Source organism: Gambusia affinis, linkage group LG03 (assembly GCF_019740435.1).
Source record: "Gambusia affinis linkage group LG03, SWU_Gaff_1.0, whole genome shotgun sequence".
NCBI classification, from domain to species: domain Eukaryota; kingdom Metazoa; phylum Chordata; class Actinopteri; order Cyprinodontiformes; family Poeciliidae; genus Gambusia; species Gambusia affinis.
This window is the reverse complement of record NC_057870.1, coordinates 26,486,459-26,504,521: the sequence shown is the minus strand read 5'-3', so window position 1 is coordinate 26,504,521 and position 18,063 is coordinate 26,486,459. Positions and strand designations below refer to the sequence as shown.

Sequence of the window (18,063 nt, the reverse complement as noted above, 5' to 3'; positions counted from 1 at the left end):
ATTCTCCTAGGAAAAGCACTCAATGACTTGCATTAAATGACACAGATCTAGAAAATATATTCTTACTTCTTTTCTTAGGGCCTACACCAGTGCACAGTGGTGTCCACATTTTGAATGTTTTTGCAATTTTGCAAATTTTCTTAAAGGTAATCCGCTCAATAATAATCAAACTTAAATCATTGTAGACTGAAAACGTAAAGAAATTCTGTATTTTAAGGACCAAAATGACAATAATTTATTTAAGGAACAAAAAATAAAATCAGGCAAAATAACTTTTTTTCCAAATCAGCTTCTTTCAATAAGAATCTTCTGAAACTTTAATAAAAAATTGCAGGTGTGTCTGTTAAAGTTTTGATTAAAACATGTTTGTTTTTCATTCAGTGAGTAGAAAATTCAGAAATTTTTATTCAAGTAAGAGTAGAGATACTTCATAATAAAGTTACTCAAGTAAAAGTACAGAGTAGTAAAATACTCTAAAGCTAATTTTTTTTAAAGTTACAAAAGTAAATGCAATTAAGTAAATGTAACTAGTTACTACCAAACTCTTGTCATCCCACCTGAGTAAAGCACTTCCTTTTACTGGTTTTAAAACAAAAACAGGGTTTTATAATTTTTGCAATGTTAGCTACTATTAGCAACACAAATTTTGATAATGGTGTGTTTCAATTAAGCAAATGTATTTTATTTCAATTTGCACATTTTTCAGTGGAAACGCAGCTTGTGGAAACTTCACTATGAACTTCAAGCAACATGGATTCTGGTCCTCTCCGCTCTTCCTCCAGACTGATTGACCTTGATATCCAAGTAAAATGTAAACTTTACACTTTTTCCTTCCATGATTCTCCTTCTCCATGATTAAAACCTGCTGACCCAGAGTGAAGACCACTAAGAGGCTCAGAAAACCTTTTTAAGTTTTTAGAGTTAATTAGCTGATTAAGGAGTGACATCATGAGTTTCTAATAACTCACTTTTCCACAATATTCTAGTTGTTCAGATGCTGATTTCTGGGGTTTAGTTATCTGAGTCATAATAAAACCCAAATTAAAGCTAATATTAGCTACAAAGCTAAAGTTAGGTAAAATACTAATGACATACAAGAAATAATGACTTGAAATATTTTAAGTGATGTGTAATGAATCCATATAATTGTTTGAGCATTGTCACAATATAATTTTTTTTAGCTGTGCTTCTAAGTTTTTCTATTTATTTACTACTACTGAATTATGTAAATCAAGGAGGTATTTAAAAAAATCAAAGTGTTTTACAGAACAAATAAAGTACATGGGAAAAAACATTCAAATACATTGGAAATTAAATTTAGCAAAACGGTGGTTGAGGATAAATATGAACATATGAATTTAAAGGCGCTAACAGTATACAAACAGTGTATATTGACTTAGACTACTTAGCTTTAATTTCATATTTGAAGTACGTTATTTTTGTGAAACATACTTTGACCGCCAGGTGGTGCTGTGGTCCAGCTCTTTACTCCAGGCGCCATTTAACATGAGAATATTCTGACATTACAGTAAATGACCGCCAGGTGTCGCAATTTCTCCCTTGATAATACAAATCTCCGCTGCTGTGCGGGTTGTGTTTCCTCAGTAGTGGAAACCACATACCACATTAACCCAGGTTGTGATTTAATGCATTGATGTGATGCCTGAGGTGATTTTCTTAAGTTACTGATTGTATTTTTTATTGTTATTAGAATAGTTAAGGATGTGTAAGTGATAAAAATGCAATACTTGACAATAGTTTGAGTATTTTTTTATCTTATTTTTGTGTAGATTTCCTGCCCATCCCAGTGGAAATGCTGAGTCGTTTCAGTTAAATCTTTTGTTCCTATCTTTCCACTGGGCCCTGTAATCAAAGTTTAAATCTTTCTGTGGTTTTAAGGCTTGGCAAATGAATAATGAAAAAAATCCCTGGGTGTGAATTCCTGTTGTTACTAGGTAGTTCAAATAATGGCAGTTCATACCTTACCTGAATTTCAACCTAATCAAAGCAGTTGGTGATGAAATAATATAATACTCTATGGCTTTAACAACCTCAAACCTTTTGTTAGCAACTTCCCTACACTAAAAGAAATACTTAATTTGGCCTTACAAAAGCAAATGTGCAAAGGTGTGTTGGGGTCACTGTGGGAAAAAAAAGAAGTAAATTTCCACCCAGAAATGTTCCTGAAATAAACAAGCTAATTTCTGAGCTCTATAAAAGTTAGCTTGAAAAAATCTCTGACATTTTTAGCTTAATCTAAAGAAAATTCTAGAAAGAAACCTGGAAATTTATTAGTTTGAAAAATCAAAAATGTTTTAGAAAAACTCAGCAATTCTGAGATTTAAAATGAAAAATTTCTAGTTTCAGAAGTAAAAAGATTTTAACATTTAAAAGTCAGAAAATTTCTTGTTTTTTTTGAGACAATTTTTGAGATGAACCTCAAAATTTCTGAGTTTTTACTTACGTTTCAAACTAAAATTTAAAAGTTTTTTTCTGTGAAATAATGAAAACGTGATGAGCAGTAGATAGTTTGGCCACTAACCGCGGTGTTAGGGTTCATTTTCTTTTGTTGCTTCTTAATTCCGGTTGGTATTCCAGGTGCATTTGGTTTTCCTCGTTTGTGCTGGGGTTTTTTTGTGTGTGTTTTTTTTTCCTGGAGCATTTTATATTATTTGACAACTTCGTTATCTCCGCTCACCTGAGGACATTCAGTGTTTATGTAGTGTCGGTTCACGTCAAACAAAATGTTTTCTCAAAAAGGGCAAGCGAGTCCATTTTTGTATCCAGTTGCATAAGATCCAAATCAGTGCTGCTTGTTCCAGTAGAATCCAATAGCAACATGTTTATTGTTTAATTGACTCTTTAACCTTTTATATTACCTGATGTTCACACCTGGGTTCGGTTCCCAGCTGTCACTCACCTGTTGTTCAGCTGTCAGCAGCTCTTCAGAGCTCAATGTTCAGCCTGGTTTATGTTAATCCTTTAAATATGTCTGTGTTTTATCACACTTTTTTTTTATTGTTTTTACACCTTAACTCAATGTTCTGGATTTACTTGCTCCAAAGTTTCAATATTAAAGGGGCAGGATCGTGTTACATCGACATTTTAGCTAATGTTATACCCCTCATCACAAACAAACCTGGAGTGTTGCTTTGACTCTTTCATGAAATTTTGACTAGCCAGCAGCAATTAGCAAACACAGCTGATCTCATTATAGGAGCTACTTGCCAGTGAAACGCTGGAAAAAACCTTGTTAAAAAGTTAATACAGGAACCCGATTTCAAGGTGTTAAAGTTTAAAAAATACAAAGTTATATTTGATGTACATGACAGCATTTTGATTTTGCTCTAAAATGAAATTATGTGCCTGGAAAACACACAGTGAAGCCCCTCCAAGGCCTGCATGTTTTAAATCATTCAAACGGTTCAATGTCTTTCTTTGCATGTCATCAGGTCATGCAGAAGGTTAATTGATTAAAGTCTATTTGACCATCCAAACATTTTTAGAGTTGACAGCTGAATCTAAACAGCTAATTATTTGTCTAATTTGTGAAGTAATGATATCAGGGGAACTGATTTGACATTCTCTCTCTTTCAGAGCTTAGATAAAGTAATTATCATTTTCCTGTGGTCTCATGAACAATCAGCCAATTTATTTATTACAGTTTATTAGAACCGAGTAGATTTACAGATTTACAAGTCTCTTTGTCTGAGAAAGAAAATGGATGCAGAGCTGTCTGTATGGAGGAAGATTATTGCCAATATTAAAAGAAAAAATTAATGAGATTTAAGTTAAAATTTAAAGAGATTAAAGTCTGAATTCTGAGATAAAAGTTAGAATTCTGATAGTTAGTAATTAGTAATTTTAGTAATTTAGTAATTTTTTTTTCATTCAGTGGCCTACATCCTTTCCCATAATCTCCCTCCTGCACTGACCCTGCTCAAACCAGATCAGCTGTAGATAAAGCACCTGTCACATTGTCTAGATCTCTTCATCCTCTTTGAGCCTTAAAGCCAAACACTCAGGAAATAAAACAGGCTGGGAGTGAGAGCAGCTCCACACGTGCCAGAACCAGCATCCCTAAGGCGGCGTATTCCCAGCACCGATACCAAACCTACCGCAGCCCTCAGGACGGCCGGCCGGCTTCAACCAACTGCCAATTATTCAGCTGGTGGTTGGTGGAAAATTCCCACAGAGTCTGCGATTATCTAAACAAAAAGAACAATAATGCTCCAGTAAATGACACCAAATGGCAGCATTTCAAACCTCCTCTAAACAAGTTTGAACAAGAAGCGTAAACACGCTGGTGCAACTATGAGAAGCAAGGACAGAAACGAAACTTTGGCTCCCGCATTATCTTTCTGCAGCGTTCCTCTAACTTTCATTTACTGGTAAATCATAAAATGATGCCGTCATTAACTTAATGGGTTAATCCTCTAACTTTCATTTGCTGGTAAATAATAAAATGATGCTAACTAAAAGGGTTTGTGTTTGCAGCAAACAGTCACGTAGGTGAAACATTCCCTTATGTTTCAGTTCAAATATACCAGAAAACTGCAAAAACACAAAATCTGACCAAAGATTTTTGGTCTAATTTCTTGTGCAAATACAAGAAATTAGACCAAATTACTACACTTGAAGAAATAAGACAAAACTAACTTATAAGTTACTTTTTATCAAGACATATAAGCTTGATTTTACTAAGAAATTCTTTAATATTGTCAAAAATCTACTAGTTCCATTGGCAGATTATTTATCGTATAACAAGGCATTTTTTCTGTTTTAAGAGAAAAAAATCTGCCTGTGGGACTAGTAGCTTTTAATTAAGAAATTATTGACTTAAAACAAACTTTTTTATCTGGCTGAAAAGTTGCTTTTAAATCACTTTAAGTTAAAAGTCAGAATTTTGAGAAAAATGTCAGAATTCAGAGATTAAAATCAAAATTCTGAGAAAGAAGATTCAGAAAAGTCTGAGTAAAAAAATTATAATTCTGTTTTTGCAGCTGCAGAAAAGTTGAACCTTTAGAGTTCAACTGAATGAATGTCAGTTTGTCCATCACAGTTCAGCTTCTTGTATGTTTTCATAACTGCTTCGCTGATGGGTAGATGTAATCTACTTTCACTCTGAGCCAGATGTTTGGAAATCTGAAAGGTGAAAAAAATGATCCTATCTGCAGGACGAAAAGAGGCCTCTGTTTGGATTTTATTGCCGCGGCTCAGAACTCACTCTGCAACTCAAAACCACTGATAACGTAAGAAAACCTGTTTGTTCTTCCTAAAAAAATAGAGAAGCAAAAGTTTATTTGGGAGTTCATGTCTGACCAGTTTGCTGAAGAAGTGTACATTAGATGTAGTGCAGTACATTATACTTTATGAGTGACTCTGGAGGAGCTGCAAAAATCCACCAAACAGGAGGGAGAATATTCATTAAAGATTAATCCACTGCCAGATTATTAGACTAATTAGATTATATAGACTAAAAAATACTTGATAAGTCAAATGATAGATCTTAAAACTTAAAATCATGCAGTCTAACGATATTATTTTATGGTTTCTGGGTGCAGTTTACTTCTCTTTTATTGCTGTATTGTTGAGATAAAACTCTTCTTAGATATCAATCCCCCTGAAATAAGACAAAACTAACTTAGAAGTTACTTTCTAGCAAGACATCGAAGCTTGTTTTCAGTAAATAGTTTCTTTAAATTGATGAGAAAAAACATTTTCCACTGGCAAATTATTTCACCTGCAATATAGGGAAAACATTTTGTTATAAGTGAAATAATCTGCAAATGGAACCAGTTTAACATTAATCGATATTAAAGAATTATTGACCTAAAACAGGCTGATATATATATCACCAAAAAGTCACTTATGAGTTAGTTTTGTTTTATTTATTTGTTTTATATCTTGTGGCAAGATTTTTTTTTATTTTTTGCAGTGTTATTCTGGCTAAAAACAGAAAGGGAAAGCATGAAGAGGCCCCAGATGGACCATGTTTGACCCAATCCAAACATGTCTGGTAGTAAAATAAATGACTTTTCACTGTTCAGCATCCAGCAGTCCATTAAAGCTGCAGCTGTGAACACATCGGTAGGAGTCATTTTTCGTCTCCCATTGCCCCCTAGTCGCAAAATCAAAACTGTCTGCACTCCTCTGGTCTCGTTTTTCCAGGACTGTGGATTCTCAAAGCTAATATTTATTACATCCACCAGGTTTTCTGGCAGGAAAATTCGTTTTATTTCAGCGGAAACCTTAACCTTGAAGTCTCTGTTTTCTGAAAATCACGTGGGAACTCCACGAGCTTGTGGGTGGACGGTGCCAGAGGAGGAGGAGGTTTTCTCCAGGGTGTAAGCGGAAAATTAAAGGAAAATAGATGATCAGGCATCTTATTTTTTACTCTAAGTTGACACAAAGGTGTCTATTGTTCTGCTAGCTTAAGCTGAACTGATTTATCAAACCAAACGGAAGCTCATGTCAAACAGGATGCACAGAGGATTATCACAACTTTCTGCACCGCTTTGCTAAGTGGGTCAACTCTTGGTGCAACACCAGGCTACTCTCCTCTGAATAGTCATCATTCAACCAGCAAATTACACTGCAAAAACAATTTTAACAAGTATTTTTGGACTAGTTTCTAATGCAATTATCTTAGTACACTTCAAATAAGACAAAACTAACTTACAAGTAATTTTCCACCAGATATTAGATCAACAATTGTTTAGTATTGATGAAAATAATACTTACAGTTAATTATTTCAATTATAAAATACCTTGTTATAAGTGAAATTGTGCTTTTTAAATGAATTATTTACATACATTAGACTTCTATTTCATGCAAAAAACTTAGTTTTGTTTTATTTCAAGTAAGCTACTTGCATGTGAAACTAGTAAGCAATAAATCAATAAGTCGCATCATCAGTTAGAACCAGTTCAATGATTTATTGTTTTTCTCTCTTTCTACCAAAAGCTGGATGAGAAAAGTCTTCAGTTCGGTTCTTTGGTCTCAACTAGCCTGTTTTTGAAGGATAATTTTGTTTAAAGAGACTCCATAAGAAACTTTCTTTGTTTTTCTGTTTATTTATTTAGAATATTTAAAATGTTGCTGTGTTAAATGTTCATCAGAATTTATTGATCTTTATGAATGTTTTTTTGTATTTTGACACCAAACAATTGTCTCAAAACGACAATATTATCGTTTATCACAATAACTTCTGGGTCAATTTATTGTCCAGAAAAATTTTGTGACAATCCAAGTTTACAGTCATGCAACAGCAGTAAATGTTGTCATATTACGTTTTTCTTAAAGCTGTCAAACTAATGAGATCTGTACTGAGATAAACTTCTGTCTGAATGCACTTTGGAGGAAATTTAATCACGACCTGAGCTTTCCAAATAGTTTTGCTGTGAGTTGAGCCAAGGACAGGAACTCTGGCAGAGCTTTAAGTTTCAGATCCTGCCCCGCCCCATTACACGGTTAGATTTGCTTCAAGACATGCAGCTTCACATCGATACACCCCATTAAGCATAAATCTGCACAATGTTGAGAGCTGGATTCAGATTTCAAAAATGACTGCATGATGTCAGAAATGTGAGATCATAAACTGAGGTATACGAGATATAAAATAAGTGATATGAATTTAAATGTAACCTCTAACTTTGGCATAAATCCCATTCGTCTGCCGTCCCACCTCTTCATCTTGCAAATCATCACAGTGGCGCTGAACGTAATCAGAGTTAATAATATGTTACAGGCAGGTTAAGACCTGGATCTGATGTCAGTACAACACTTCTCTGTGGAAACGTATAAATTGACATTTCTGAAGGAATGTTGAAGCGATGCCAAGGTACCACTCTGTCCTACAAATACAGAATATCTCAATATTCATAAACGTTAACACAAAGAAGAAGAAACTGCTGAGCAATGTGACGCTGCAGGTTTAACTTGGCTAATAGAGCGGATCTGCTGCAACGGCGTCATTCAAGTAAAAGTAATTAGATATAAAAGACATAATTCTGAGAAAAAAAGTCATAATTTTAAAATTAAAGTCAGAATTTTAAGAAAAAAGTCAGAATTGTGAGATTAAAGTTAGAATTCTGAGGAAAAAAAAGTCAGGAAAAGTGGTTGTCCTAGAAATTACTGAAGTAAGAGAAAAAAAAAGTATTTGGTAAAAAGGCAACTCATGTACTAACTGATCAAAACATCGATAACTTAATATTTACATAAAACAGGCCAAAATATAAAGTTATATGGAAATGTTCCTAGTTTACGGAGCAAAATGAAAATGTTTAATATAAACTAACAAAAAGCGCAGGTGAGTCGCTGCGTTTCCATTACAAATGAGCGCAAAACTTTATTGATATTCAACTAATGTTGAAAAAACTCACGATTTTGCAATTGCTTTTGTTTCCATTAAATAAGAATCATGATTAAACACATGAATAAGTTTTCTCGCACAATAAATTATTAAAAAACATCCAGCGTCATCGTCCTCCTACCACTTCCTGTCACCCTTTTAGTCGTTTCCGCCAGTAGAAACATCTGGTTGTTGATCGTGTGACTCATGATGGGAAAAAAATATTGCTTTGCACAATTACATTATCAGACAGGCACAGTTTCTAACTTTTTGGAGTTGGTTGTTTTTTTGGGGGGGGTTTGAGTAAAAGCAGGTCGATGCTTGTGGTTCTAGTCCAAAGCTAAAAGGATTACAGAAGCTTTTTTAATAAATGGGAATCTGTAGTTTTTTAAAAAGAAGTGATTTATCTGTAAAAAAAATTTGCTTTACAAGATGAAAAAGTGTTCATCTGTATCAACCACCTATGCGTGAATTGAGATGAGAGGCTGCACAAAATCCTTCACAGAACCGCAAAATGCCCTTGAGCCACATTTTGGACACCCCCTCACTGCAAAAACACAAAGTTTTAACAAGCATTTTTCTCTAGATACTAATGCGAATGTATTATTACACTTGAAATAAGACCAAACTAACATATAAGTAACCTTTCTGCAAACTATAGGAACTCCTTGTTGATCTCCTTTATGTCTTGCTGAAAAATTACCTGCAAGTTAGTTTTATCTTATTTCAAGTGTAATAAGATATTTGCATTAGAAACTAGACAAAATTACTTGATAAGACTTTGTGTTTTTGCAGTGAAAGCAATGTTAAAACAGAGGATTTTTTTTCTCAACTTTGAGTTCATAGTACCTAAAGGTTGTTGTTGTTTATTTTGTAGAATATTTCCTGTCTTGGCAGGCCTTGATACCCTGTGGTGAATAAGTAAGGAGGTTAAATTACTTGTTCCATGACTGAAAGTGACAAGATGAACAGCAGGATTTATATTGCTTATGTTTTTTTTTAAAGAGAAACAGACTATGAGTAATAATGCACGAGTTTCAACTCATTCATTCTCTAGACTCCTTAATCCCTGCAGGATCAGTGAAACAGCTTGCATTCTTTGCAGAGCGTAGTAGGAAACTGGAGCATCTGCAGAAAAATCAGGCATAAAATACACACTGAATAGCTCAAGCCAGGATTTAAACCCGCAAAACACTTAAAAAACACACAGTTACCAAGTATTTTAGTCTATTTTCTAGTGCAAATATCTTAGTACAGTAGAAATAAGATAAATCTAACTTTCAAGTAACTTTCCACCAAGACACAGGAGCTTGTTTAAGTCAATAATTCCTTAATATGGATGAAAACGTCCTGGTTCAACTGGCAAATTATTAAATATAAGATGACAAAAATTAATAATTATAAGTAAAATCATGTGCCAGTTAAACAGTACTATTTAAAGTCAAAATTATGGAATTATTTGCTTAAAATATTATACTAAAAATGATTGGTCTAGTTTGTGGTTTTCAGAGTAATTTGCTGGTGGATGTTGAGAATGATAATTGTTCAGAGATGACTAAGAGTTGACCCCCATAATAAAACAGTCCAGTGTTTTTCCATTTGTGTTTCTTTTACAAGGCAGACATGCAAACATATAAATTTGAGGGGAAAAAAACGATGCATAGCTTATTATGTGGAAAATCTACAAAAAAATAGAAGTTTTATTGCTATTTTAAGTGACATATCAACTGAATAAAGTGTTTTATTTTGCATTTGGGCGATTTTTCATGTTAGTTAAAACATAATTGAGGGTTTTTCTTTTTACTTTTAATTGCCTTTGCCTGTTGAAGCAGTTTTAGTGTTTAATGAAATAAAACAACTAAATTAGAAGCAGTTAATTTCATGTCTGCATTCCAGCTCACCCATCCATCCATCCATTTTCTGTTCACCCTTGTCCCTAATGGGGTCAGGAGGGTTGCTGGTGCCCATCTCCAGCTTCCGTGCGAGAGGCGGGGTCACCCTGGACAGGTCGCCAGTCTGTCGCAGGGCAACATTCCAGCTCACAGCCTTTTGAAAAGTTGCATCACTGCTGGCAGACTGTCTGGTCGTGTCGGGAAAGTGCCGCTCCCGTCGATCAACTGTCTCCCCGCTCCCAGATGATAATCTGCACGGATGCCGCCCAACCATGTGTAAAAACGCTTAAAACAAGCCACTGTCACAAACTGGAGAGGTGCCAATTGTTTACCCAACAGGAGAAATCCCCGACTGCACCGTCAACGGAGCTTTCAATTAGAAGAATGTGGGGAAATTTTCTGCTAAGATAATGGTGAGAACGATTTTGCAACACTTCCTGATAAATGCTCTGATAACTGCCGCTTTCCCACTGGCTCCAAGCATAAAATGAACTCAGTATGCGTTCCCTATCAATCACAGCCAGGACATGTTCCAGGTCTCATTTCCTCCGAAGGAAAATAGAAGAATCCTCTTTTTGCGTTGTGCGCATGCGCAAAATTTTCGGAAGTAAACTTGACTGGGTTTCAACAACTGAAATGTAACAGTTAAAAGGTAACATTTTTTTAGGATAATTGTAAATGTAATTTAAGACCTTTATTCATATTTCTACAGAAATGTACGAAATTCGTCCAACCAACTGATGACAAATTTGTTCTTACCCATAACAGACGCAACAAAGCTACTTAGCTAGCTACTCAGCTAGCGAGGATATCAGCAGCTACTTAGCGGTAGCATCAACCCAAGTTGCAGAACTCTTCTTTTTCTTCTTCTGATTAATTTAAGATCATCGCCGCCGCCACTAGAGTGGAAGGTGGATCTGGAGGAAAAGAATAAAAATAGATTTGACTAAATAATCCAGTTGTACGACCGCAATGGTGTATTAAGGCGCATCAAGGTCATTTTAAATAGAAAGAGCGAAGCAAATTTCCGCCAAATTTTGAGATTAATCTGAGCAACTTTCCAGAAAAAAACGTGGACATTCCTGAGCTAAATTGAAAATTCTGCAAATGAACATTTTTAATTTTACAAGTTCAGAAAAAGGCCAGTTTTTTTTCTTGAAAATTCCTGATATTAAAAAAAAAATTTTTATATTTGCAAAGTTAAAATTTTAGTTGCATAGAAAATGTTCATGTTTTTGCTATATAATATCTTAATCTCAAAATGTCAGTTTTTTCTAACTTTTTTTTTTAACTTTTGGAGCTCAGAAATATTGACATTTTTAGTGGAAGATTTCTGAGTTTAATCACAAGATTTTTGAGTTTTTTGGCAGATATTTACTCCTCCTTTTTTGGGTATAGGAATACAAAAACTTGTTATGTATTCTATCTGATTTATCCTCAAAGAGCCCCAATAATGTGAACATTCATTCTTCAAAAAACATCTTACTTTATTAACTAAGTTTACAAAATGGGTGCACCAAAATCTGCACTTGAGTAAAAATCACTGAATATTTGGGTTGCTTTTGACTATAAAATTGAACTAATGTGCAAATCATGGTTGATATAAGACAGTGCTTCTCAATTCCAGTCCTCGGGGCCCCCTGCTCTGCATGTTTTAAATGTGCCTCTACACCAGAACAGCTGATTCAAATGATTGCATGACGTCTTCTGCAGCCACCAAATACTGCAGGAGCCTGTTAATCACCCAAAGATTCAATCCAGGTGTGTGGCAGAAGAGAAACACCTAAAACATGCAGGGCAGGAGGGCCTGAGGACTAGAATTGGGAAACACTGATATAAGATGAGCATTTTAGAAGATTAGCATAATTTTTGAAAGGCAGTAAAGGTTTCCTTATAAGATAATTTTATTTTATAAATGTTTTAAAACTCAAACATTGAGCTGGAAAACCACGTTTGTGCAATTATACTTTTTTTGTGGTCAAGGGTTGCAGAAAATTACTTCAAGGGCTGAAAATGGCGCCTCAGCCACAGTTTGGAAACCCTTACAGCAGGGGTCTCAAACTCCAGTCCTCGAGGGCTGCAGTCCTGCAACTTTTAGAAGTGCCTCTGCTGCACCAGACCTGAATAGAATAATTAAGGCTCTGGAGAACTGATCTGCACAAGGTGGAGGTAATTAAGCCATTTCATTCCAGTGTTTTGTACCTGTGGCACATCTAAAAACTGCAGGACAGCGACCCTCGAGGACTGGAGTTTGAGACCCCTGCCTTAGAGTGAGAGAGGAGAACAAACCAATAAATACAGAAAATGTGAAAAGAGGAGAATATTTTATTCTGTTTTCAAATCATATAAATAAAAAATGTATGCTTTTTAGCAAAAAATGAACGATTTATATGCATTATTTAAAAATATTTTTGGGAACCTATTTCTGCTTCTATTTATTCTACATGCATAAATAGAATACATTTATGCATTCCTCCAGGAATTTCCTTCATGGATCTCAATTAAATGCACATTATTTATGAGTTTGTTTAATTTTACTGTTTCTCATGACTTCATCCAAATGAGCAGCTACTGCACAGTTGAGCAGATTGTTGCATGTTATCTGAGCTGCATGTAAAGACCTATTTTAGGGGATTTTTTTTTTTTATGTGTCTGAGCTTGTCCAAATCTGTTGCCAAACGTCCACACTTCCAGTCAATGAGGACTGTTTAAGCTTTCACTTTCTCTTGCACCTGTATAAATTCACCTGCAGCTCACTCGTCTTGTCACAGCAGCAGCAGCTTTCTCCTGAAGAAACTCTCCGAAGAAGAGAAAACGCTCCAGAGAAATGGCCTCCAAAGTTGCAGCTCTGCTCTTCCTGGGTATCATCTGCTTCCATGTTGCAACAGGTAAGAGAAAAATTCACATTTTCTTAAATCTGCCTGCATTTTTTCCTAGAAAAGCATTCATTTTTTGTTATTTTTGTATTCTTGCAGCCCAGATTGTGATGGATTGCTGCTTGAGCGTCAGTGAAAAACGTCTGATTCCTAAAAACATTGTGAGCTACAAGCTTCAGGTTGCCGGGTCGGGTTGTGACATCAGCGCCACTGTGTGAGTGTCTGCTCAGATTTACCAGTTATTTTCTTAAAGTTCTGCTGGATTTTAATAACATTTCTCCATCTGGTTTTGCAGATTTCTAAATAAGAAAGGCATGAAGTTGTGTGTCGTTCCCCCTGAAGGAAACCAGTGGGTGAGAAACCTCATCAAGATTTTGGACAGGAGACACTCTTCCCACTAAAACAGGTAAAACAACTTATCCCTCTGGTTTTCTTTTGATTTATTGAAGTTATTTGAAATGCATTTCCTCACTTTCTGCTCTTCTTTGGTTACAGACGGTGGAGAAAAGGTGGAAAAACTCCTGAAAAGATCAAACTTGTGAAGTTACTTACAAGTTGTTTCGGTTCTGCACATGTTTATTCTAATTTATGGTGACAGACTTCTGTTTCCTCTTTTTTGTTTGTTTTTTTTTGTTGAATTTCTCTGACATGTTGTACAGAAACAACTGCCTTAACTTGCCTGAACTGTAACGGCTGAAGCAGAAACTGGCTCGGTTTATCACCGTACTGTATGCTGCAGGACGGTTTGTTGTGACAAAATGTGATTATTTTATTGTACAGAGTTTAAATAAACTGTTTTATATCATTTTGTACATTTTGGTTGCTGTGATTGTTTTTTACAAGTCTTGACTTCCTCTACACAACTTGTGATTCATTAATGCACATGAAATGAGAAAGTAAATAAATGAATAAACAAAAAAAAAACAAAGCAAATTAAATTCTTAAACAACAGTGCAATACAATGGAAATGAATAACGATTAATTTAAAAGACAAAACTAAAACTTAAAAAAAAAAATTACAATTTTAGCAAAAAACATTATAAAACACAGCCTGAATAAATATTGCACTAACATAAATACATAATAAATTAATGATATAAAAGAAAATGAATAAAATTGGAAACAGTCAATTAAAGAAATAATTAAAAATATTTAAAAATTGATTTCTATAATTTCCTTTTAAAAACATATAAAAATGTTAAATGTTACATAAATAAAATTAAAAGAAAAACATTACCACATAAATAAATAAATAAATATAACAGAACAAAGGCACTTTAAAAAATCCTCTACAAACAACAAACATAAAAAAGGCTGAAATTAGCAGCTAGTAAATGCACAATGAATAAATAAAGTTAAACCAGGTACTTCCAAAAATAAAGACATGAAAAGATGTATTTTTACTAAAATAAATGACAAACAATAAAGTTCCAGCAACTGAGGCAAATAAATCAATAAATCACTGACAAAAAAGAAATAAAACAGGAAACAGCCAAACTAAAGCAACTCCTTTAAAAAAAATATCTAAATGAAAGAGAGCTACTGGTAACAAAACAAACGTTGATTTATAATCAGATTTCACAATATTTTATATCAAGCTGTACATTTTGACTGAGTTTGAATTAATTTTATTAAAGAACTGAAATGATCTCCAGTTGTGTCTAAAAGCAAATATCAAAGTTTCAATCTGTGCAGAACCAAAACCAGATTCTGCAGGAAGACTTTGACCCAAAAGATAAACACTCAGGTCAGAGATTAATTTCTGACTTTAATCTGATAGAATTATGAGAAATAATCCAAACAAACCATAAATCTATTATGCTGCTACTACAGCATTTTCTGAATATTTGATTTTGAATAAATATGAGATGGGTGACATATTTTCCATGTTACAAGTAAAATAATCTGCCAGTGGAACTTTTTCATTGATATTAAGGAATTATTTACTTAAAATAAGCTCTGATATCTTGATGAAAAGTTACTTGTACGTGAGTTTTGTCTTATTATAAGTGTAATAAGATATTTTCACGTGAAGCTAGACCAAAAATTACTGGAAAGATTTTGTTTTTTCGTATTGCAGCTTGTAAAGTTGCTCTTAAACCAACAAATTTTGGTGCTTTGCCCATTTTAATCGCACGTTTTCCTCCAGAGTGAGAGTTTAGAGCCTAAACCAAACTTTAGGGAAATTAAAGACAATGCCTGGAGACATGTAGGCGTGTTGCCAGCTCTCCTCACTTCCAGTCAGCGAGGGATTGCTGAAAGTTTCGTTTTCTGTCAACACCTGTATAAATGCACCTGCAGCTCCAGATCCTCATCCACTGTCTGAACATTCGCTCTGATCTGACCTGAAAACGCAGAAAAATGGCAACCAAAGCTGCAGCTCTGATTTTACTGGGCCTCATCTGCATTGAGTTTGCATCAGGTAAGAGGGAGAACGATTTTTATTTCTTAGATTTCACTCCAAAATATTTTCTTTACTGTTCAAACTGTGGCTGACTTTTTGCAGTTCAAGAATGATGCAAATATTATTGGCTGATTTGTAATTATTTTTCAAATCTGGGTAAAATGATTATTTTCTTATAATTGAAATTGCTGACAAAGTTAAAAAAATTTAATTTGGCATTCGGTTTCTAAGCAGCACAAAATCTGGAGCAAACTTCCAGAAAACTGCAAATCAGCCAAAACAGTGGGTTCCTCTAAATCAAGGCTAAAAACACAGCTGTTTAGAGTTGCTTTTGAACCATTAAAAATGAAAAATCGACCAATATTTGATGTTTATTGATATTTTTGATGATGCCAATAGTTTAAATGAATGCCGTGCTTCATGTTTCTGCAGCTCAGATTGCGGTGGATTGCTGCCTGAGAGTGGAGAGTGAAAAGCGTCTGAACCCCAGAAACCTGGTGAGCTACAGTGTCCAGAAAGGCGGGATGGGCTGCGACATCAGCGCCACTGTGTGAGTGTTGATTTAACTGATCAGCCCAGAAAAAGAAACATTTAGACTCCTAGTTTATCTCTTAATCTGCTTTTTTTTTCTTCTCCCTTTTTTGCAGGTTTGTCAACAGGAAAAACATGAAGCTGTGTGTCGTTCCTGCTGAGGGGAACCCAGGAGTGCAGAAACTCATTGACTTTTTGGAGAAGAAAAGACGAAATCATCACTAAAAAAATGTAAAAACATAAAAAAAACCATTAAGATACAAAGGTTGTGTTTTTTTTAATTCATCCATGATGCACCTTCTCACCAAAGACTTTGGTTTATCAGTCCATATTTTTTATGTCTTATTTTATATTAAAACCTTGTTTTACAACTAAAGCAAATAGTTAAAGTTTTTTGTGATTTTGTAATGAAAAAAGAAAAAAATTTCATGAATTTGTTGAATAAACATTTGATTCTATTTTGTCTTTTGTTTTAAATCTTCATTTCTGCTCGTCAGAACAGCTGCAAAACATCACTGAATTCATTACAGACATAAAATTAATGCATAAAACATTGTTGAAATGAAAAATTATTTATAAAAATATATAAATGAAAAAAGTATTTTTTAAAGGTAAACAAAAGTTTGAAATTAAAATATTGTCATGAACCATCTGCTTAATAAAATAAACCTGGAACAGAATCACTTCCAGAATGTGATTTTATACATTTATCTTAATTTTTTGTTGGGTAAATGAATCAATCAATGCATAAATGGAAGCATAAATCTAATAATAAAATAAGTGAATAATAAATATCAGACAATTATTGCTTTGTGATGAACTCAAACAGCTATAGACGATGGATGGAATAAATAATAACGTCTACAAGTACAAACTAAATAAAATACACTAAAAACCAGATGTTTAGTTAACTTAGTCAACTGGAGGCAAAGCAGATCAAATTTGCTTCAGTGATGAACTATATTTGGTTCGGATCAGGTTGCAGATCACGCCTCATTTCCATCCCCACATAAACTGTGTTTGCAGTTTGGGACTTTCTGCATGAACTCTTTACCGTAAATGTTTGGATTCCTCCGGGTCTTTCCTTTGTGTCAAACACATAAAACACTTAAGCATTTAAAACAGACACAAAGAGGCATGAAGAACCCGATAAAGAGCTTCACTTCTGAAAAATGCTCAGGAACTTTGAAAGACTTTTAGGCAGCGATTAACCTGGATGATATTCCAGCATATTTAGCAGAGCGGCATTTCCCACTAACAGATGAAATGGAGTCAAAATTATAAACTATACAATAGTTTACTAAGCTGAAGGAGCCTATAATATAGTGAAGAGGTTTAGCTTAGTATACTAAAACTAAACTGAACTAAACTAAGCTCAACCAAAGTAAATCATAGTAAGCCAAGGCATAGTAAAAGTAAAAGTAAACTAAGATACAGTAAAAGTAAAAATAAAAAGAATTTGACAACCTTCTTGCTTTAGAGCAAAAGCAATAATAACTGCTTCTCTTTGCAGCTCCTGTATGAAATCCTTCAAAAGTCTGAAAACAAAATTCATTACCGCAGCAGCGTCTTCACAGGCCTGACTGAACAAATCAATCCTCCTGCTGCAGCTGATCCAGAACGCTGCTGCTGGTGTCCTGACGAAAACCAGGACGTTAGAGTACATCACCCAGTTCTACAGTCTTTCCACCGGCTCCCTGTAGCTCAGAGAATAGATGTGAAATTACTGCTGCTAGTTTATACATCACTGAATGGCTTAAAGATCTGCTGTTGTCATAGCAACCTTCCAGACCTCTCAGGTCTTCTGGTTCTGCTCTGCATTCAGAACCAGAATTAAACATGGAGAGGCAGCATTCAGCTTCTATGCACCACAAATCTGGAACAAACTCCCAGAAAACCGCAAAACAGCTGAAACACTGAGTTCTTTTAAATCCAGACTAAGAACTCATACAGTTGCTTTTGAAACATTATAAATGAAATATTTTGATGTGTAATGATGTGACTGA

The 18,063-nt window shown here is 34.5% G+C and overlaps 1 protein-coding gene across 1 annotated transcript; it reads left to right on the top strand.

Moving 5' to 3' along the window:
- Positions 1–12,998: 12,998 nt before the first annotated feature.
- On the top strand, positions 12,999–13,934 carry LOC122828680 (C-C motif chemokine 20-like). Its single transcript, XM_044112451.1, has 4 exons — positions 12,999–13,134; positions 13,222–13,336; positions 13,418–13,528; positions 13,618–13,934. The coding sequence occupies exons 1-3, from the start codon at positions 13,074–13,076 to the stop codon at positions 13,521–13,523; spliced, it is 282 nt and encodes a 93-aa protein (XP_043968386.1). The 5' UTR covers positions 12,999–13,073; the 3' UTR covers positions 13,524–13,528; positions 13,618–13,934.
- The last annotated feature ends 4,129 nt before the right edge of the window (positions 13,935–18,063 follow it).